At 45.0% G+C, this 21,457-nt stretch overlaps 6 protein-coding genes across 6 annotated transcripts; 2 read left to right on the top strand and 4 right to left on the bottom strand.

Moving 5' to 3' along the window:
• The first annotated feature begins 1,671 nt into the window (after positions 1-1,671).
• Positions 1,672-7,728, top strand: LOC108018231 (putative uncharacterized protein DDB_G0271606). Its single transcript, XM_017085753.4, has 3 exons — positions 1,672-1,898; positions 6,109-6,561; positions 6,620-7,728. Exons 1-3 carry the CDS (start codon positions 1,894-1,896, stop codon positions 7,491-7,493), a joined length of 1,332 nt encoding a protein of 443 aa, XP_016941242.3. The 5' UTR covers positions 1,672-1,893; the 3' UTR covers positions 7,494-7,728.
• eIF2Bgamma (eukaryotic translation initiation factor 2B subunit gamma) lies at positions 7,639-9,386 on the bottom strand. The gene is made up of 4 exons (XM_017085752.4): positions 9,142-9,386; positions 8,573-9,081; positions 8,377-8,517; positions 7,639-8,300 (listed from the first exon to the last, which is right to left on the bottom strand). Exons 1-4 carry the CDS (start codon positions 9,296-9,298, stop codon positions 7,734-7,736), a joined length of 1,374 nt encoding a protein of 457 aa, XP_016941241.3. The 5' UTR covers positions 9,299-9,386; the 3' UTR covers positions 7,639-7,733.
• A 165-nt stretch (positions 9,387-9,551) lies between these two features.
• On the bottom strand, positions 9,552-10,645 carry Vha36-1 (V-type proton ATPase subunit Vha36-1). Its single transcript, XM_017084957.4, has one exon. It carries the CDS (start codon positions 10,533-10,535, stop codon positions 9,795-9,797), a length of 741 nt encoding a protein of 246 aa, XP_016940446.1. The 5' UTR covers positions 10,536-10,645; the 3' UTR covers positions 9,552-9,794.
• A 78-nt stretch (positions 10,646-10,723) lies between these two features.
• Positions 10,724-12,096, top strand: LOC108018228 (protein FAM185A). The gene is made up of 3 exons (XM_017085747.4): positions 10,724-11,369; positions 11,430-11,613; positions 11,667-12,096. The coding sequence occupies exons 1-3, from the start codon at positions 10,797-10,799 to the stop codon at positions 12,032-12,034; spliced, it is 1,125 nt and encodes a 374-aa protein (XP_016941236.2). The 5' UTR covers positions 10,724-10,796; the 3' UTR covers positions 12,035-12,096.
• LOC108018227 (uncharacterized) lies at positions 12,051-13,894 on the bottom strand. Its single transcript, XM_017085746.4, has 2 exons — positions 12,546-13,894; positions 12,051-12,488 (listed from the first exon to the last, which is right to left on the bottom strand). Exons 1-2 carry the CDS (start codon positions 13,752-13,754, stop codon positions 12,132-12,134), a joined length of 1,566 nt encoding a protein of 521 aa, XP_016941235.3. The 5' UTR covers positions 13,755-13,894; the 3' UTR covers positions 12,051-12,131.
• A 119-nt stretch (positions 13,895-14,013) lies between these two features.
• On the bottom strand, positions 14,014-19,281 carry LOC108017916 (nose resistant to fluoxetine protein 6). The gene is made up of 6 exons (XM_065863449.2): positions 19,082-19,281; positions 17,116-17,476; positions 15,744-16,581; positions 15,315-15,680; positions 14,452-14,995; positions 14,014-14,387 (listed from the first exon to the last, which is right to left on the bottom strand). Exons 2-6 carry the CDS (start codon positions 17,447-17,449, stop codon positions 14,262-14,264), a joined length of 2,208 nt encoding a protein of 735 aa, XP_065719521.2. The 5' UTR covers positions 17,450-17,476; positions 19,082-19,281; the 3' UTR covers positions 14,014-14,261.
• Positions 19,282-21,457: the final 2,176 nt, after the last annotated feature.

Raw genomic sequence — 21,457 nt, 5'->3', positions numbered from 1 at the left:
TTCGTTGTGGGAGCATCTCAGTCGCCGTCGTAGTCGTAGTCGTATTCGTAGTAGAAGTCGCAGCCTCGTTGAAGAAACCGGCGCAAATGATTTTTATTTCTTTTTTTATCTGCGCTGCCGCTGCTGCAACTTGTATTGAAAATAGCAAACATGCAAAATGCGCAGCGAAGGCTGAGAAAATCAACAGCGAAAATGTTAATTACACTATATCTGAGCAGCTTCTATCTGGCCGTTCGACGGCCACTTAAGTGTATCTGATGGATGCAAATGTGTAGAAGCCATTTTCGAAACCCCAAACAGTTACAGATCTCTCGGGAGATATGCTTTGAACTGCACTGTATGAGTAATATCAATTGGTTTATGACTAATGGGCAAGCCTAAAACCAAATCCCTGTCAGCGGACACAGTAAAGATTTTCCTTTGATTTTCCTATCGATAATGTTTTACAACAATAAAGCCATTATAGATTATAGCAGTATATCGTAATGATAATTTTAAAAACGTCCATATGTATCTTGGGAAAGGATTAAAAATATATATTTTGCCATTTTACAAAATGTATTATTTAAATTATTTAAACTATTTTAAATTATAATATGAAACATCAATTCAAACTAATGGAAGAGCCTGAAGGCAAAACCCTTTTAGCGGACACAGTAAAAATTTTCCTGGGATTAATTCGCAAATGTTTAGAAACAATAAAGCCATTATAGATTATAGAAGTATATTGTAATGATCATTTTAAAATCGTCCAAATGTATCTGGGGAAAGCATTAAAAATATATATTTTACCATTTTAAAATATCTATTATTTAAATTATTAAAACTATTTTAGTTAAATTGTGAAACATGAATCTAAACTAATGGGCAACCCTAAAACTAAATCCCTGTCAGCGGACACAGTAAAGATTTCAATAAATTAATTCGTGAATGTCTTACAACAATAAAACTAAACAAAATTATAGGACTATATTTTGTATAATGATCATTTTAAAATCGCCCCATTTGTATCTTGGAAAAGCATTAAAAAATATATATTTTACTATTTTACAAGATCTATTATGTAAATTATTAAAACTATTTATAGTTATAACACCTCAATTAAAACATGAATCCAAAAAGCATTCCGGAGCAAACATAATAAAAAACGAATATAATAAAAACTGATGATCCTTGGGTGTTTGCATGTATACTCGTAAAGTCTGAAAAAATACAACTAAAACGTATTTTTAGTAAGTCAGCCAACATTAATTTTGAACAAAATGGTCTTGGAAAATATATTTTTAAATAATAAAAAAAAATAGTAAAATAATAACCTTTTAGTTTAGAATGTATTCTTTATTTCTCATACACATCAATTTTTTCTAACCATTACCATAATCTTTTATCTGTTTGAAAATGATTTTCTTGTGGTGCAAATCAAAAGACTTGAGGAACGAACTTGAAGGCAATGAGGAAAACTCCACTCAACTAGCCGAGTCTTTTGAGCCGAGTTTTGAGACCTGAGCTGGGCTGAGAAAGAGAAACGGAGAACATGAGAGCCACGGCTGAGAGAGAAGACCCGAGACATTGAGAAGCGGCTGTTCTCTCGGCCAAAACTAGCCTCTCAATGGGCGGCTTCGGCTGCGAGGGTACTTTTTGGTATAAAACATAAACAAGCCAAAGAAAGTCATTCATTTAGTTGTTCGAGCCAGACGAGTGAACCGTTAGCAGCAGCAGCAGCTAGAAGAAGAGCCGAGCTGCCCAGTGCAACCTAGTGATAAATAGAAAAGCCAGAGACAAACACTCGACTCATAAAGTGAACCCATTCGATCCCCCAGTGAGTGCAGTGTGTGATCCGGAGCCAAAACTATTTGGATTATTTGGATACCGATACGAAGCGATCGCCCCAGAATGCAGTAAGTTCTACACCCACTGGATACCATGAATCATAGTCCGAACCTGGATCTGAATACGAATCCGAATCGGAATCTGAACCTGGACTTGGCCCGCCTCGCGGCCACAAATTCGTGCTGCAGTCGCTGCAACCGATAATTAACATTTTCGGTATTGTCTCGGTCTCCGGGGTTCTCTCGGCCCAATTTTCTGGGCCACTTGGCAACCACGAAATATTCTTTTGGGCGATTTCAAAACCCAGCAGCGACATACGTAACAGAGACAGAAACCCCAACCCAAGCCAAGTTGTTGCTCTGACTTTTCCTTCTATATCTTTTCTGTTCGTTTTCTGTCGGTGTGTGTTTTTGGCGTGGGAGTTTTCGCTTTTGTTTGCCGCCAGTTCATTGAGGCAGCTGCCTTAAACCCAGGGGGATACTTGTACTTATTTATATGAGTTGTTACACACAGAAAAAAGTTGGGATCTCTTTTGTAAGGGCTTGATATTACCATTTGAAAAATATAAGGAATTTTTTGGAATCCTATAAACATACTTATATCACCTTTTGGGGTCGTAATAACCAATGGAATAATTCTTATGAGGTACAAAATATTTATATTTATATGAGTTGTTACACAGAAAAAAGTAAGGATCTCTTTTGTAAGGGGTTGATACTACCACTTGAAAAATATTAGGGATTTATTGGGATCCCATAAACATACTTATATCATCTTTTGTGATCATAATAACCAATGGAATAATCCTTGTGAGCAACAAAATACCTAGAACTTAAAGTTCAAGAACATTCTTCTTTTTTAACAATACCATATCTAGAATTTTAACCTTTTTTTTTGTATTCGTTTTGCTTGTCTTAAACCAATTCACAAAGTTCAAGAATATTCTGCGGCAACACTATTGGATTTTCGGTTATGAGCACAGCCATTTGATATTATTAAATAGAAACATCAATCATCTTTGGTTCCTGTGTAGATTAGCCAATCTCTTGATCTTATGGCTTTAATTTATGTTTGCTTTGTGGCAATCGAATGTCCGAGACTAGATCAATCGATTAGGACTCGGAACGGTCACGCCTGCTGGACAGGGGGAGATCCAATCTCCGTGACAGATTGCATCACAAAGCTGGTCCTTTCTAAAAGCCAGGTCGTGTGGATTACTCATGCCCTGGGCCATTATATAAGTGACTGCGAATATGAGCGGCAATTGTATCAAATGCACGCACTGCGACGCATGTGGCGTATACGCAATATTTCAACGTTTGGAATTACAGCGACGCTCAGAAATGCGCAATTGCCCAAGCGTGCTGCCGGCCACGCCCACCTCCGCCCCCGGGTGTACTTAGTGGCTTTCGATTTTTGGCCACCTTTGATGGGGTGTGTTTTGGGGCGCAATTAATAAATTGCCATCGAATTGATTTCTTTCACTTTTTTTTTTTTGCCTCGGCTCGATTTGGATTTGGCCCGTCATCGAAGCGGGCAAACAGAAAAACACACCCACTTAAGACAGCCCCGAGTGAAGGTCACCGATTTGTGATTTGTGAAAATTACCACTGCATAAAAAAACCTAAAAAGAGAAAAACGGTGGAACATAAAACCCATTGCCAAGCAATTATGGTGGCACATTATCCCAGATGCCCGAAATCAGGCAAACGTTAAATTCCAGCACATTAAAAAACCGCCCCAACTGCACGCACATTAACAGTGCTTAATTTGTTACACAAAGTATAAAATAAATGTGGCAAAAAGTGAAAAAAAACGAATTTAATGCCATGCAATGTGGTTTATTTTTTGGGCTTTCATGTTTCACACAGTTTAATGGCATCGGGAGTTGTGTTAACGAGCCAGTGTTTAATTAGGCACTCGAATAAAGTACAGCAAGTGAAAACAAAAGACTTAGGCAACGAACTCGAACCGATTACATGCTAAGGAGCCGCGAAATGGAAATGCGAATGGAAATTGAAATGGATGGAAAACAGCGGGCAGCCGAAGCGATTGTGGCGCTAAGTGGACCGGGCCAAGCTCTTAATTCTCTGCCTACTCCCCAAGGAAAATGCCCAGCGAGTTATACTTCTTGTATAACAGCAGACACTTATCAAAATGCAGGTGCAACCATGGTTGCCAAATGTCGTAATCCTAGACCGGCGCTTATGTCACCCCAAAAATGCCCGCCTAACATGACGCACACCCAACATTTAAGGAAATCAAAAGCAAATATAGTCCGAGTTCCATACGCAAGAAAAACCCGGTGGCCAACACACACACACGGCAAAAAACCAACTAACTTCAACTGACTCGAATGTATAACGAAACCGACGGCTTCGCCTGTCTTGTGGTTTCCAGAAGTGGCTGAGCACAGGGGCACGGGTCTAGGGGATTGGGGATTGGGGATCGGGCCGACGAAAAGCATCAACATCAACGCATCGCCTCCACTGCTATGTGCTATATGCTCTATGGTATATGCTCTATGCTATATGCATGATGTAACCGCAGTGCGATAACGTCTGCATCTGGACCAAAAGCAGAGACAGATCCCGAGACATGCAACCAATTCCCCATTTATGGCAGACAGACTGGCTATTGCGACTGCGAAAGTGGTGCGCAAGTGGAGCACTCCAGACCAGGAATGTGCCTAGCTATTTGCATGACTCGCAGGTGGGATGTAAATGGGAATGGGAACGGGCATGGGGGATGAAGATGATGATGGAGATGAAGTGGGATTCCTGGGGGCAGATTCCCCCGGATTCCCATGCAGGTTGCGCAAAAGGTTCGCTGACAGTGACAATGCAACAGGCAACAGTGGCACTCTTTTAGCCAGCTCTTAAAGTTCAAAGGTGCAACTAGCAACTTGCAACTTGCAACTTGCAACTTGCAGCTGCCAAGCGACAGGCTGACAAATTGCCGCTGGAAAATTCGATACTTGCATAAGACGCTCTCCAGATTTATTGGCCTGGGCCAAATCAACGGAATGGCATCCAATCCGCTGGGTATTTAGCCGGGTTCAAAGTCACTCCCAGCCGGACACTCGGATTGGCGTGAAAAGTAAAAGTCCAGTGGTCCGACTTTTGCTTTTATTACCACCGTTCCAAGCATATTTCACCTTGCCCAACTATTTGCGACTCACTCTTACTCGGGCTTTGACGTTATGGCCCCAATTAGATGCAGGCACGTAACATTGGTTAATTGGACTGGCCAGCGATTCCGGGCCAGGAATGCCCCCTCCCCCCTCGACGGGGGTAGCAATGTATTATGCGTATGAACAGCAGTTGACATTCAGCCAAGTCGAGTCAGCGATCGGGTCTCGGGTAAATGGCGTTCAAATTGAACCCGCCGCAGGCTGAGCATCTTCATCATGCCGACTGCTGGTGGGGTATATGAGCTATGGGATCAGGGTCCCGAAGCAGGGGGTAGAAACTGGGACAAGGAACCTTTATGGCTATAGTAAAGGTGCCTAATAAAATAACATACATATACACTATTCTAATGTAGTAAACCTTTAGAAATTACGTTTACCATTTGAATATTTGTCTGGTATACATAGTTTAGTGGATTACTTGCCACTTGTTGGTATGCCTTATATACTAAACAAATTTTGAATCACTTAACCATTGATTTTAGAAAGATAGCCTAGTTTCTATAGAATGTTTCAAAAGGCTTTAAAAAATTCAAGACTTGATGTCACTTAAGATCTACAAAGGAAATGAATATAATCTTTGGAAAATCATACTTAATATTCGCCATTAAGGCCAAGTTTTGTGATACCACACTGTGATCAAGTGTTTGACCTGGACATGGCTTCCCCAAAACGTTTAAATCTGTTGATATTGGCTAGTGGTTACTTAGGGTAACAAGCGTATGCCATGATCAGTGATTCCCAGAGCCCAGCTTTCCTTGCCTTCCCAGCCGCAGTTGCATCTCCATGCAGCGAACTCCGTGGCCCGTTTCGATCTTGGGGGACTTGGCTTGCCGTGTTGCCTTATAACAAGTTTTCTGGCCTGGCTGGTCTGGTCTGGTCTCTTGCATAACTGGTCGCTGGGCTGCCGATGCCAATGACGATCCGATGATGCTGCCTTCTTTGGCTGCAATTTGGCGGCATCTTCGCGAAAAGGTTCGCAGAAATATTTTCCCGCGTTTTTTTGGTTGATTGTCTTGTTGCCACAGAGTTTCCCATATCATAAAGCAGGCTGACTCATCAATTGATGGCCATTGCTTCCATTGCAGCATCCCGTCAGCCGTTCTTCTAGTCCTGGCTGTGGCCACCGGCCTGTGGGCCAACTGCGCGGAGGGAGCAGCCACCGGAGCACCCTCGGCCACGGCCACCACTGCCAAGCCAAAGGGATTCGAGGCACGGTCCCTGGACGTCAGCTCCAGCGGAGGCGAGGAGGAGCTGGACGACTTTGAGACCCAGGCCCAGACACATCTGGCCTATCGCCAACAGCCACAGCAGCAGCGCCAGCTGTATGAGTACAGCGAGGAGGATCAAGAGGAGCCTCCGCGCCAGGTGTACGCCAACCGAAATGCCAAGCAGCAGAGCAACTACCTCAAGATCCAGGGACAGCTGAAGAAGCCCCTCAGCGAGGAGAGCGAGGAGGAGGAGGAAGAAGTGGAGGAGCCCGATCGTCTGTCCACCCTGCTGAGCAAGTCCTCCTTCAGCTGCACGGACAGGAACTCCGGGTGGGTACACTTCTGAAAGTAATGAGTTGCAATTTCTTAATATTAAATTCAAATTCAGATACTATGCCGACGAATCGCTGAGCTGCGAGGTGTTCCACTACTGCCAGGAGAGCCAGAAGCACTCATGGATCTGCCCCGAGGGTTTCACCTTCCACCAGATCCATCTGATCTGCATGCCGCCCTCGCACGACAACATCTGCAAGCAGTCCTCCAAGTACCACATAGTGAACGACTACCTGTACAAGCCGATCAACCTCCAGGAGCACCAGAGCAAGCCCAACGTCACACTGCGCTACTCGGAGCGTTACTTCCCGGAAAACTACTACGAGCATGAGCGTTACGATGACGAGGAGGAGGAGCTGCCCGCCGCTCCAAGGCCACGCATCCAGCATCAGCCGCAGCAGCAGCAGCAGCAACACCACCAGCAGCAACAACATCACCAGCAGCAACAGCAGCAGCAGCCCCAGCAGCAGCATCGCCAGGTAGTGGCCTACCAGCAGCCGCAGCAGCAGCCCCAAGTGAGGGTACAGTACCAGCAGCAGCCGCAGCAGCACCACCAACAGGCTCAGCCGCAACCACAAGTGGTGCAGCAGATCCGCCACCAGCCGCAACCTCAGCCGACTACCCTGGCCTACCGGAAGCCACTGCCCGTGACCACAGTCCAGCCCCAGTTGCAGTTGCATCAGCTGCACCAGCCCCAATTGCAGTTGCACCAGCAAAGGCCACAGACGCTGGCGCCGACCGTGACGCCGGCGCCGTACCGCTTCTACACCGCCGCCCCCCAGCTGCAGCACTTGCAACAGCAGCAGCAGCAGGTCTTCCGCACACCCGAGGAGATCAACATATCGCTGCAGCAGCGCCGGCCGCAGGTGTTCATTGCCACAACGCCGAGGTATTATGAGGATGAGTACCTCTACGAGCGGAGGAAGTGAGGAGGATGGCGGAGGAGTGAGCAGAAAACAGTCTTGTCGTTCCCTCGGATCCAATATCCACCTCTCGTGTACATTCCCCATCTCTAAGTAGCTTTAAGCTCTCGCCCCCGCAGCTGTCTGTCAGGCCCGAAAATCCTTGCGCGAGTTTTGTGTACCTATTTGTAATATTTAATGTCCTGCTAGAAGAATCCGCCTTCTAACTCAATTCGTTAATAAAGGAAGCCACATTAAGTTAGCCGCTCATTGTATGTCTATCTCCATGAACTGATCCGCGTTGGACAGATGCGCCGCCTGGCTGTGGGTGCCCTCCTCCACCACGTAGTTGGGTCCAATGATGCAGTTCTTCAGCACAGATCCGCTCTTCACCTGCGCCCGGTGGCCGATGATGCAGTTGTCGATGTTGCAGCCCTCCTCCACAATGGCGTTGGACATGATGAGCGAGTTGGCAACAATGTTCTTGGGATTGATAATGCAATTCGGTCCGAAAACGCTAAAGTTCAGTGAGGTCTTCTCGGACAACTTGGCATTGTCGGCCGCTATGATCTCCTTTGTTTGGGTGGACTTCACCAGGGCTCCTGGGGAGATAAGTGGATGCTTTTCGCCGCACAGTTCGTTCCAGATGCTGGCCAACTTGCGATTGATGGCCAAGAAGCTCAGGGTGTTGTTAACCCGCACTCCGATTGCTTCCTTGGGAGCCTGGATGCCATAACAGCGCACTACGTCGCCATGATAGGGATTTTGGGATAGAGATTGATTGAACAGAGAGGTTTGCGTGATCTTTTGGTCCAGGATAGAATGGGGCACGTACTGAAATGGGGAGAAAGTGTGGAAGTTAAAAAATATATCTTGATTTTTGTCTACAAAGAGGTTAAGATATACTTACATGCAGAACGTTATCCTCATTCTTGGTGATCACGCCTACTTCGGAGGTGGTATCTTGGACTACTTTGAGCGGTCGCTTGGAGTGCTGCTTCTTGATCAAGTGCGGCAGGAACTCGCCCTTAAAAGTGGATATGTTCTCCTTCTGCAAAGGACCAATATTAGAGGGATATTTATCTGAAAGTAACAGCTTTACTTACCCTACGTAGGTAATCGATGACCCACTTTTTCAGCACGTAGACATGGGCATCCACTAGACGGCTGTAGACATCCAATCGTCCCCGGTTCTGGAGCAGATGCCGCTGGATATTGAGGGTTTCCTCGCAATCACTGGCGGCGGACAGGAAGGCCAACCTCTGGGTGGCGGCATGGATTCCAATCACATCCCGTTCCGGCTTGTGCTTGCTCTTGGGACCCGGCATCACCACATCCGACTCGAATCCGCTGGGGAAGAGGAGTAGCGCCAGGGCGGCATCGTGCTCCCGAAACTTGTTAATCAGCGGGTACAGGTTGACATTGCTGACCAGGTCGCAGCTCAGCACCAGGAAGTCCGACTTGATCTTGTCGTAAATGTAGCGCAGACTGTCAGCAGTTCCGAAGTCACTGTCGCTGGGAATCGTGGCATAGTCGAGTTTCAGCTTTAGGGGAGTGTTCTCCAGAGCCGACTGGATCTCCAGCCTCTCCTGCTCCAGGACCACCACAATGACCTCTGCGGGAGAAAAGGATCCACCATTTAAAACCATAATTTCACTCTCATTATCGGAATTACCTGAAAAGTTGTGTTGTTGCAGCAGATTCAGGGGATACCAGATGAGGGGATATGGACCGACTGGCAGCAGGCACTTGGGGGCATCGCCCAGGACTTCGGGCAAGCGGGTGCCACGCCCCGCGGCAAAGACCACCGCCTGAAACTCTGAATTCGTCATTCTCAAGAGATTTAACTTAATAAAGTTCGGCTAAAAAGCGTGCAGAGCAAATACAAAAAAAGCCACGCAAACAGCTGATCGGAATGCAAGAGGCCTCTTGCGCATTATCCAACACTGTTTTCAATCAGACATATGTTTGCTGTCATGTGACCGCGTCATTGTTTTTGTTGCTTTTGCTGTTGTATAAAACAAGTCAGATGACCCTTTTTGCAATGAAAACTCCCTTTTCGCTTTCCTCACAGGATTACACAGATTTCGTATGAAACAACAAGACTTTAATGCATGGATGGCGCAGCTTACACTACACTACAAAAATGGAATACATACTTTTCTGCTTATTGGAATAGTCTACACACTTTTGCTAAGATTTTTGTGGCTTGCCCTCTGCGAATTATTACAATTACATACAGTATTTGGGAACGGTTACAGAACGGAAACAGAAAAATAGTTTAACAATAATATTGCTGGAATATCTACACATCCGCGGTAATACTACTTAGAACAGCACGTCATCGTCGCCCTCATCCAGGATGTTGGCCTGCTGGCGCACATCGATGCCCTGCTGCAGGAGCTCCGCCTTCTTGGCATCGGCCTTGATCCTAGCCTCGCGCTTCTTGTCCTGGATCTTCTTCAGTCGGTAGAACTCCTCGCGCTCCAGCTCATCCAGTTCGGAGATGATGTAGGCCAGAGTCCTGTCGATACGAGGGATGATCACGTGCTCGATGGCGTTCACACGACGGTTGGTGATCTTGATCACCTCGTCCAGGGTGACGAACGATGTCTGCAGCGAGGCCAGCTCCACGAGCAGCTTGACGGCGCTCTGGTAGTTCTTCTTCAGCTTGGCCAGCTGCTGACCACCACGGGCCAAACCGGCCAGCTCGTAGGTATCGGCTCCGTCCGTGTAGGACTCGAAAACGGGCAGGGTCACGCCAGCCACGTTGTCCTTCTTGGTGCGGATCTTGATCTGGGCCTTGGTCACGTTCTGCAGCACCACCTGGTTGATGTCGCCCGACGTAAACTTGGCCTCGGCCAGCGAGAAGGCCGCCTCTTTCATAACATCGCCCATCAGGGTCTTGGTCTCGATGATCTTGCCCAGAATCATGCGGAATCGCATCTGCAGGGCATCCGCCTTCTTCTTCAGCAGGCCGTGACCCTTTTGGGCTCCAGCCAGACGGGCCTTCATCAACATCTGGGCACCACGGGACGGGAAAATCGGTAGCCTATCTTTTCCGGACATTTTGTTGCTCTTTTTGGGCGTTTATTGGCTGGATATTAAGATATTTTCAACTGCGTATCGAGAAAATTGCAACCGTCGCAGAACACTGAAAATCTCCAACTGGAAAATGACGGACGGCAGTGTTGGTTAGGGCCATGGGGCAATCGATAACAGAGAGTGCTTGAAAGTGCGAAAAAGGCAGTGTTGGTATACACACACCCACAGCTGATTTTGCATTTGAAAGTAAATAATATTTTCTTAGGATTAGATTGCATTTTTAGAATGCTGCTGCAACGTGTGTGGTTGCCACAATTAAACAACCACCTGCGGCAATACGCGAAAAAGTCTCGGGCGCAGTTCAAACCAATCATGGCCGTGAACAAGCGCATGGTCCACCAGGAGATCCTCCATTATGTAAATCCCTTTGCCAGGATCAACGTGAAATCTGACATTTTTCTTCGCATTCAACCGGCGGATGTGCATTTGTACACAAGTGGGGATGTGTTCATAGCCCAACTGCTCGGTGGTCAAGTCAAGAATTCCAATGTCTCGCTGGATGTGAAGATAACCGACGAGGATAAGGTGGTGAATGTGGTGGTCAAGCAACTGGCGGAGCAGCCCTCGCAGATCGAGTGCAGTCTGCAGATTCCCGTGCGCTCCGATGTCTCCGTGCAGGCCAAGGGAAGTGTCCGGGTGGAGGGAGTCCAGAGTGAGTTGCTACAGATCAAGGCAGAGGGAGGCATCCTCACGAAGAATGTTAAGGCCACCAATATTAGCCTGTACAGCGAAAATGGCAACATCAACTGCCAGGGCACGCTGCTGGGCAAGATCACCGAAATAGAGACGCAAAATGGGGTAAGCAACTGTTTGTACATAAGCCACACCTGAATACCAAGTAACATATCCTCTCCCCAGAACATTTCCATGGACAAGTTGCAAGGAGACAGCTTGAATTGCTCCACCAAGGCTGGCAGTATTGTAACCGACTGCTGCTATGTGGAGAAATCCAACTTTCAGACGCAAACTGGACGCCTGGAACTCAAGAATGTCCACAAAAGCAGCCAGGTTCATGTCCACCAGTCCGCGGAGCTCAATATGAGTAAGTAAAGTGAAGTAATCCCAAATAATATATTAATAAATCCAAATTCCCAGCTGGTGTGCATGGCAACCTCCAAGTAACGAGCAAAGGGGGCAGCCTAAATGTCCAACTCTCGGAGCTAGTGGGCCACAACAAAATCGATGCCCACAACTTGGAAGAAGAGGCTATTATTCACATATCCCAAGCCATCGAGCAGGATCTCCACATCGAGGTGACAGCCCCGGAAGTGAAATTGGATACCGAGCTCGAGCATGTAGCCCATGCTCTCAACGAGGACAAGAACAAATTCCTGCTGAGCAATTCAAATACAAATCGACTGCAGGTCAGTAGCACTGGCGGCAAGGGAGTCCGTCTGGGCAAACAGTCGTGGAGCGATATGATGCGCCAAAAACTTCAGCCCATTGGACCGGAAGTACCATAATTAAAGACATAGACACTTACTAAGTTACGAATATATTGTGCTGCAAGCTACAGTCTCAGTCATTTTTTTTGTCTTTCCTTTCTTGGAGGTTTGTTCTTTAGGCTTGGCCAGTCTCCTTGTCCACACTTCCGCTCAGGCATTCGAGGGCCTTTGAGAAGATTGCATCATTCTCTTCGGCTTTCAGCGCAGACACAAAGAGCTGCACCTTTTCGTCACCAATCTCTTGGAGATCCGAGTTCTCCGCTTTTATTACCATGCAGGCTAACAGGCGCAGCAGCTTGAAGGCATTCTCCACATACTGCTCCTTGGGTGCGTCCTCCTCCTCCTCTTCGTCCTCTTCAAAGTCGTTGGTCTCTGGATCGCTTCCGGTGTAATTATCAATATGCTGCTTGAGTCTGTACCACAACTCCAGAAGATTTAAAAATGCTTCCTTGTGATAGAAGTACTTGAGGCGCTGTAATAGGAATATTTAAAATACACTTTGAATGGTTTGGAAAGTTCGTAAACTCACACTCCATATGTGCGCCAGATCCTCCAGATACTCCTCCTGCCGTTCACCCAATGGAATGAGTTGCAGCGGCTGCTGCAGGAATTGCAGTATCCGCGCCAGACAGCTGACTATGCTGGGTGCATACACGTCCATGGAGGCTTGCGCTTCGGGCAACTGGACCAGAATGGTGCAAATGTTGAGGTAGGTTTGAATGATCTCCACATCACAGGTTATTTTCGGCCCGCACGAGTCGTAGCCAACGTCGGCATCTTCATCACTGTCCTGGGCAGCGGCTGGCACTTCGGCCTCTCCGTTCTCCTCGCCAGCTTCCTCGTCGGCCAGCTTGGCCTGATCATCGCGCATGAGTCGCAGGAAGGCGCTATTGACGCCATCGCAGAGCTCCGGAACAAGAAAAACCTGCGCGAAAGGCTTCAGATTCAGTGTTGTCTTGGCGTTCTCCTCCTCCACCAGGGCACAACTGGCCAGCACAGCATTGGTGGCCTTCAGCGCCGCTATTAGTAGTTCATCGCTCACGGACTGCTGCAGAATCCTGCCCAGATTCTGGGCAGAGTTTTCGAAGGCAGCAAAGCAGACGTACCAGTCCACAGCGAACTGCTCCTTGCCGCTGAGCACGTGGGCCATGATGTACTGGAAGAGTCGCATCAGCTGGATCAGCATGGCGGTGTCCATGCAGTTGGTCAGCTTGAACAGGGTCTCCATTGTGCTGTGATTGCAGGTGAGCAGCTCGGCGCACTCCACCTGGGCGCACATGTTGCCCAGCAGGCCGATGAGAATCTCGTAGAGACGCACATCCTCACAGCCGGCCATCAGGGAGTACATGATGGGATCGATGGCCTCGTTTTCCAGCAGCAGGGTGACCACCTCGGGGGACACCGACATGTCCCACACCTTGCACAGATCGTCCTCCAGCTGCTGTTCCAGTGGCGATTCCGGCTGCAGCTCCACCAATTTCAAAACCGTTTGCAGGATGAACCGACTGCTGAACATCGTGTTGCCCACTGCATCGCCGCGCATCCTTTCCAGCAGTTCCGCCTCCTCGGCGTCGTCCTGGGCGGGCGGGGGCGTGGTCGAGGCGCTGCTGGCGCTGGCAGAGGCTGGGGCAGAGGCATCGCTTTCCTTGTGTGTCGCATTTTCCGCGGGAGGCACATCGCTTTCCTTGGCGACCACTGGAACGCCACCGACCGATGGCTCCGCGTCTTCCTTGGGCATTACGATCTGGATCTGGGTCTGGGCTAAGTAGTTGACTGCTTCTTTCGGCAGGACGCGATTGGCAGTGGGCGATAATCAATATTTTTTGGTCAATACTTTTTTTATTTTTTTTTAAGACGCGGTCAGTGTGACCGCAGTTTTGAACTTAGCCTTTTTTTTAATGTTTTTTGCTGGTCACACTTTTAGTCTTTGGCGGGAAGTTAGTTTTCCCGATTTTTCTTCGTTTTTAAAATTTTTCAAGTACGAAATGTGTGCAAATTGGTGGTCGACTCCTAGCAGCTATTAAAAATTTGAGTTTTTCGCTAAAAACAAGGTAACTGCCTTGTAAAACTCAATATCGTTTTTAATAATCATCTAGCGGAGACACGAACCAAATGCATCCGATGAAAGCAGAAAGTAAAAATATTGACGCGAAAATGTTATTATTAACGAAATCTTTTTTTAAACCATACTTTCTTATTAATAAGTGACTTAGATGCAATGCTAACGATGAGAGGTAATCACAGTTTATGAGGTTTTTGGTTTTCCCTTAAGCAGCAAACTGGACAGATTGCTGTAGGGCAGCTCAAAAGCCAGCGAAAAGGCGATGGAGGCAAGATAGACGATTATCGTAAAGCCGCAGCAGACGACGCTCTAAAATAAAAAAATAATAAAACATTAATTGAGAAAAAGAGTATCGAAAAAGGTTATTACTTACCAGCAGGAAGGGATCGGCTGCAGAACTCGTACTGGTCAAACTGTAGACAAGGGCAATCACTAGGGGATTCAATAGATATATGGCGTAGGACAGGCGATTCAAATGCTGAAAGCACTTGGCCTCCAACAGTCGTGACCACCATACCCCAGTTCCGGACGCACTGCCCACGATCATCCAGCAAACGGTGAGGGAAAAGAGACCCCGTCCCAGAACAAACAGCGAAATGGTGATCAGGGTACCCAGATCCCGCTTCACCGTGGAGTAAATACAACCTACGAACACCTTGAGACTTAAGTGCCAATACCGACGGGTTCGCCGTTCGCTCATCTCGAACTGTAGTCTCTGCTCCTGGTAAAACCAGGCGGCTATTGCTCCCACAATATAGGGCAGCACCCTCACAAAGGGACTCGTGTAGATCTGGGTGCCCGTCGCGTAGGTGGAGTCGAAGGAGAACTCGAAATTGTTGGTGATACCAATGCCATAGGACCAGGTTATTGTGGCCACAAGTCCAGAGAGCGTCACTCCTTTGGCCAATTTTGGATACCTAGACAAAGAAATGGTGAAAATTATGTATGTATCCATTCTTCTTTAATTACTACTCAGATAAAAAAGTTTAAAAAAAATGATAGTCGTATCCTTAAACTATATTTATCGCTTTTTCTCCCGGTATATTCGAAGAAAACGAAAATCAGAATTTATAACAACTAGTTCAATGGTAGAAATATTAATATAGTAATAGTAATATTAAATTAATATCAAACTGATAACCATTGTTTAGTTATAGATGGACTTTTATAAAATTTCTTTATAAAGAATTCCTCGGTGATTTATCACCTATAGATATATATTAAATCGAGACTCACTTGGCGTAAATAAAGAGCACTATGTTTGCCAGCAGGAAGAACTGCATGTCGCAGGCGAGACTCCAACTCCAGTTGGCACACATCTCCCGGTGGTCGAAGAGGTTCTGGATGAAGAGAAGGTTCCTCCACCAATACTGGGGACACAGTTCGTCGAATCTCTCGTTGATGTGGAACACCGAAACGTCGCCGATGTAGGCGAAGGCCAAGTCCACGCTGCCCATCACCACCAGGTAGAGTGGTCCCAATCTCAGGTAGCGATGGAACAGCAGTTTTCCAAAGAGCTTCACATTGCCCCACAGACCGTTGAGACGCACTGCCTCCAGTTGTTTGGCGTTCCTCAGGAAGTTGTAAGTTTGCAAGAAGCCACTAAAAATTAATTAAGGTATTAATTTTTAGGTATTGTTTAGATTTTTGAATAGTATAATGTACCTGATGGTAAAGAAGACATCCACAAGAAGCGGGGCCGTAGAGACGTACTGGAAGAAAACCTTCTCCGCGTAGGAAATCAGCATCGTTTTGTTGTGCACCGTGAAGTACATGTACCACACCACGTGGAAGATAAGTATCCAGATGGCACACACGGAACGCAGACCATTCATGATGGGAATCTCCCCAGGCTGATTGGGTCTCATGGCGGAAATCTTCTTCCAGTTGTTCGCCACATCGAAACAGGAAACAAAGTTCTGAAGGGGCTCCTTTTTCAAGAGGAAATCCAATGCCTGCCAGAGCTCCGATTCCACGGGAGCCAGACCTGGATCCGGATCATCGCCCCTCTTGGCCACTCGCACTTGCTGGGCACAGAGCATCAGGGCTCCGGTCACCAGGATCGCGGCCACCACCAGCCGGAAAGTGAGCCGCTGGTAGAACCTCTCGCTCAACTGGAGGTCCTTCATGTAGAGCACCTCCGGCTTCATGTCGAAGATGTCGTCCTCGGCAAACGAACCGCCTGCCACATAATCCCTGGCCAGTTGCTTCACCTCCTCGGAGCCACAGGAGCTGGGCAGGCACAGGCCGATGTGGAGCACTTGCTCGGACATCACCTTGATCTCCACCTGCCACGGCGAACGGTGGCGAAGGTATATCACACGGTAGTCCATCCTAAAGGGAGCACTCTGCGTCAGGATGCTGTAGTGCATCACGCGTTCGTAGTTTCGAGACAAGGTGATGCCCACGGGCCTCTGGACACCATGGCACGCCTCACGACTTCCCAGCCAATAGTTCTGCCCGAAGACGAATCCAGATGGTTTGGTTCCCGACGCATCAAGAACTGGAATTTACGGAAAATGTTTGCTTGTAACCACGAATATTAAAAAGTTTTAAGTTCAATCACCCCTTAAAAAATTAAAACTTAACCACTGTTGTTTTGTAAGATCTAAGGTTAATGTCTATATGACTTGATTATTCCAATCTTTACTGTTTCAAAATGTAAAATAATAATAATTAACTATGATAATACTAATAATGGCACTACTAAATTAAACACTGTATTTTTAAAAGTATCATGCTCGCTATTTCTTAAATTTTTTATTTTAAAATACTATTTTAAAAACAAAATAAATAAAAAAGAAAACAAATTCAAAGTCTTGATTATTTGTTTGTCAATATAAGTAATAATGCGACAAGTGAACAACAAATTAATCCAGAAATTTTGTTTTTCTGTGTACTTATAAATTTCATGGAACGAACTGATGCTTAGTTGTGACAACTTTTCTTATAGTTATAAGATAATTAAATCAACGCTTGCGTTTATAGGACCCTAACGTGCGTCACATCTCATTATATTTATTTTCCGGTTACTCACCCTTTATGGCCCAAGGTTGCTTGCTAAGAATTCCCCGCTGCACTTGCTTCAGGTGGTTGTGGCAGCTGGGATTCACATTGCTCTCGTTGGCCACTTTGGTTAACCCAAAGATGACAGAGCTCCGGATGAGATGGGGTTCATGCTGCGGCTGGAAAACAGATCCTTCTTTTCCCTGTATATCTGTTCTGATAACTTCCGTGGCCAATTCCAAGCTGCCATTGAAAAGTCCGTAATCGTAGCGATACTGTCGCAAGGTGGCAGTATCATTCACGGCAGCATCAGCCACTAGAGCTAAGATGCCGATGATTAAGACCCATTTCCAGTGCCTTTCCATGCCAATGGACCGCTAACGAAGCAGCAGCTGGAAAAAGTAAGAGGTGTTTAATTGTTTACCCATCAATATGAGCACTCCACTCCCATGTTACGAAAAACAGAGGCAGCCGCCCTCAAGGAGGGAAAAACAAACAAGGTTGCGTCGACTTCCTCCCGGAAAACATTTACGACCTTACAGAGCCGTAACTTAGGTATGGGCATGATTGCCCAGCAATCATTTAACCCTTTTAGATCTTACCCAACTTTTAGTTTCGTTGATTACTAATCTGTTTCGAAAAAGCGACCTTTTTACTGGAACCAACTTTCTAAGATACCGACTCGAATTTCACTATTGATTAATATTAATCAAACAGACGACATCACATTTATCTTATCACAATAGGTGTCTAAAGAATTCGCTCAGTTAAATCCCAAAACCATAAATTTTCGTGGTTAAGTTGGGTGTGGATGGATGGTTAATATTTTTTCTTTGACAGATGATTATGGAGGTGGCGTTGATCGGAGTACTTAATGTGCTATTAATTAAACCTAAGCCGGGAAAGACAAAAAAAGGTTAAGGGACATGAGCTTCAAGGAGGGGAAGTACGCCTGCCAGTCAACTGCTCACAGAACATGGAGGAAGTAATGGTAATCCAAGTGGAAGGTGGAGTTCAATTCAAACATCAATTAGCCGCATCCGAACAGTAAGTGCGTCTCAATGTCAGCTCCAATGTATCGGATTAGTTTGATTCACGAGAAAACAGTATCTATAATGAACAGTCACCTGAAGGTTTATGGGCTGCCAAATCAGTTGAACTTGTCACTCGCGTTGATTCATCAGATTTCAAGTACCAACTATTGATACCCCAAGTTCAGTGTCATTAACTTTATTGTTTGCACCTATTTTTGCAAAAATTCCAGAGGTCCACGAGTAGAGTGCGTGTGTCTGGTAAATATTTTTTACTCTTTTGACAGGGGATAAAGACACGTGCTTCAGAACTTACATGCATAAATTAAATTGACCACATGAAAGCCCGAAAATTATTGTTTGTTTGCCCAAAATACTCATCTTTAATAATGTTTGTTTAGGCTGATTGAGGTAGAAATTCGAGAATAAATCCTCCGGGCGTTTTGCCAATTTGGCGCAGGCGTGGGCCAAAAACTAATAATAATAAATAAGAAAATAAGTCCCATTTCCAATGTTTTCTTTGCTCTCGAAGACGTCGCCGAAGACTCGCAGTTGTAAGACCCCAATAGTGAGTTTGCATTTTATGGCAGCTAATGGCTTTTCTATGAAACCGTTTCAAGGGTAAATCGTAAATCTGCGCTTGGTTTCGCATCTATTTTTTGTTGTATTTGGCTATGCAAATGAACCTTCACCTTAACTTTGCCAGTGAATCGGATCCCGATCGCCCAGTTTTGGACCAACGATGGTTTTGTAACTAATATTCGCCAACTGGCTCTGGTTTTGCCAACTTTGCTGATTTGCGTGTGTGATTTTTGTAGTTATTAATGGAAGTGGCTTATGGGAGATGAAGATTTATTTTTTGCTCCTTTTTCATTGTATTTTTTGTTATCGCGATTAGGGGTCAAGGCATTGGATCAATACAAATCCCGGATCTAAACAAACTTCAAACAAATAAAATTGACCTACTTTCAGGGGCGGTGCAAACAAGTATCCAATCAATATAGAACTGTCCTTGGCATTCGCGTATGGGTAATAAGAGTTTCGTTTGTTATTTTTTCGATTTGTTTATTTAATTTTGTAATGTTTGAAATTGAAAACACCGATAATATATATATTTTGGTTAAGCGCGACACTCGCAGCTTCGCGTCTTTCCGAGAAACTGTGACCCTTCGCTGCGATCCAAACCTTTATAAACTCCGTGATCGCCTAAACGCACGTGAACAGGTATCAAGGGGGCTTTAAAAATGCGATACGAACGAAAACAAACCGAGCGATGAAAGCGAAACTGCTCTTCGCGCTGTTTATTTTTGGGAATATTGACGGCCTGCATTTGCGATCGGCTCTTTAATACATACGTCACAAGCCGGGCTTTAAAGTGCCGGTTCTTGTTTCTCACACCGTTTCTCATCGATCGCGTTCATTGACACTGCGATGATATGGGGGCGTTCCCCGGAATTAAGATCGGCAATGAGAGCCCTTTCAACCCATTCCCTTTATAATACAGTGAAACTTTAATGGAATAAACCTTTGAGACTTGTAGTTTGTTCATAAAATTACTATTATTTATGCAAATTATTCCCTTTACTTAACAAGTTTTTATAAGTTCACCATTTATTTTTTCTTTAAACTTTGCAAAGCACCTTGAAGATTTCACATAGGGATTGTCTACTGTAGCTAGATTGAGCAGTAATAAACAGGAAGTGCCGCTTAAATAGCAATTACATAAGGAATCGTATACCTATTTACCAACAGGGTCAACATAAATTACAGGAAGATGTGTAACGTGAATGCGTGTTCAACACTTAAAATGCTACTGAGGTGGTGGAAACAAAACCTAGCTTTTCAGTGAGACTTTTATACTTGGCTAGATGTAGTACGTGAACTTCTCCTGAAGAGACCCATTCGGCCTTATCAAGGACGGCAGTCCACATAGTGACGAAGCGCACCAGGAGGGTGTGAAATGAAAATCTACTGTAATCGACCGATTGTTTCGAGTGATACATCAATAAGCACTCCTACTATATTACATCAATAAGAAACATCATAACCAAAAACTTCCCAAAAACAAGCCTTATTTGGATTCCTAGCCACATAGGAATAAAAGGCAACGAAACTGCTGACTCATTTGCCAAACTTAGCCTTCAATCCCCCCTTATATACACCCCTAACTACAATTTTACTGACATCGCTCGCCACCTAAAACAATGCTTAGACAATGAACTGATAGACACCTTGGAAACAGCATCTCCTTGGTACAAACTTGTAAAACCCCCAACATTCCCACACAAATACGAAATGAATAGAAGACAACAAATTATTATCAACAGAATACGACTTGGACACACCAAGTTCACCAACGCGCATTACATTGATAGAAACCTTTCCTCTATCTGCCCCCTGTGCAACATCAGCCCAATAAGCCTAACCCATATTATTACCTCATGCCCCGACCTTACTCTCCAAAGAACTGCATCATTCAACTCCCAAGACCCTATCCACATTATATCAAATCCCTACTTTAATCAATACCCAGAAAATCCTACTCTTTCTTAATAATTCGAACATATTATATAAGATATAATAAATTGTAAAATATAATAAAAATAATAATCATCACTACTAAATTACCATAAGCGAGCTTAAGGCCTTTTGCTGCTATAGCTCTAGAATAATCCCACTGTTACTTAAAGTTTTAACTATAAGTTAGCATTAGATGATAATAATAAAAACCACCGTTTAAAAATTATGGGCCAAATTTGTATTTATTTTTATTTTTTAAGCTTTTTTTTTGATTCCTCAAAAACGGCTCTACCGATTTTCAATTAAATTAAGGTGTATAACCTTTGAGATTCCTCAACTGTTGACATACGACACTTTGTTGTAAAAAGTCTCGTGTCAAAGTTAATTAACAAAAATGGCCGCACTTACCAGTCCTGAACATCTTTCACTGCCTGAGCATTGACCTTTTTGTGTGCGTATCCAAACTCTATTTGAAGGTCCTGAATATTCAAGATGATGTTAAACAGCTTAATATAAGAATCTTTAGTTCTACCACTTTTGTAAAAATTATCTAGTTTTCCGAGAAAACAGCTATAAATAGCTACATTTTGTACACCCGTAACTTGTAAACTACTAAAGCCAAAGGCTTGTGCTATATATCGTTAAAAGGAATTTCGAAATACTTTGTAAGCCTTTCGAAACGACTTTTGTTCCTTCTCTGAGTTAAAAACTTCTGACGAAAACTAAAATTTCACTCTCTTCAAACAATTCTTTTATAAATACAATTTCTTTATTTTTTTACATTCGGCACGCTGCTATTCAATATGGTTTTTAATGCACCTG

The sequence above is a fragment of the Drosophila suzukii genome, chromosome 2R (assembly GCF_043229965.1).
Source record: "Drosophila suzukii chromosome 2R, CBGP_Dsuzu_IsoJpt1.0, whole genome shotgun sequence".
In the NCBI taxonomy this organism is placed as follows: Eukaryota; Metazoa; Arthropoda; class Insecta; order Diptera; family Drosophilidae; genus Drosophila; species Drosophila suzukii.
This window is presented reverse-complemented; position numbering and strand designations above follow the sequence as displayed.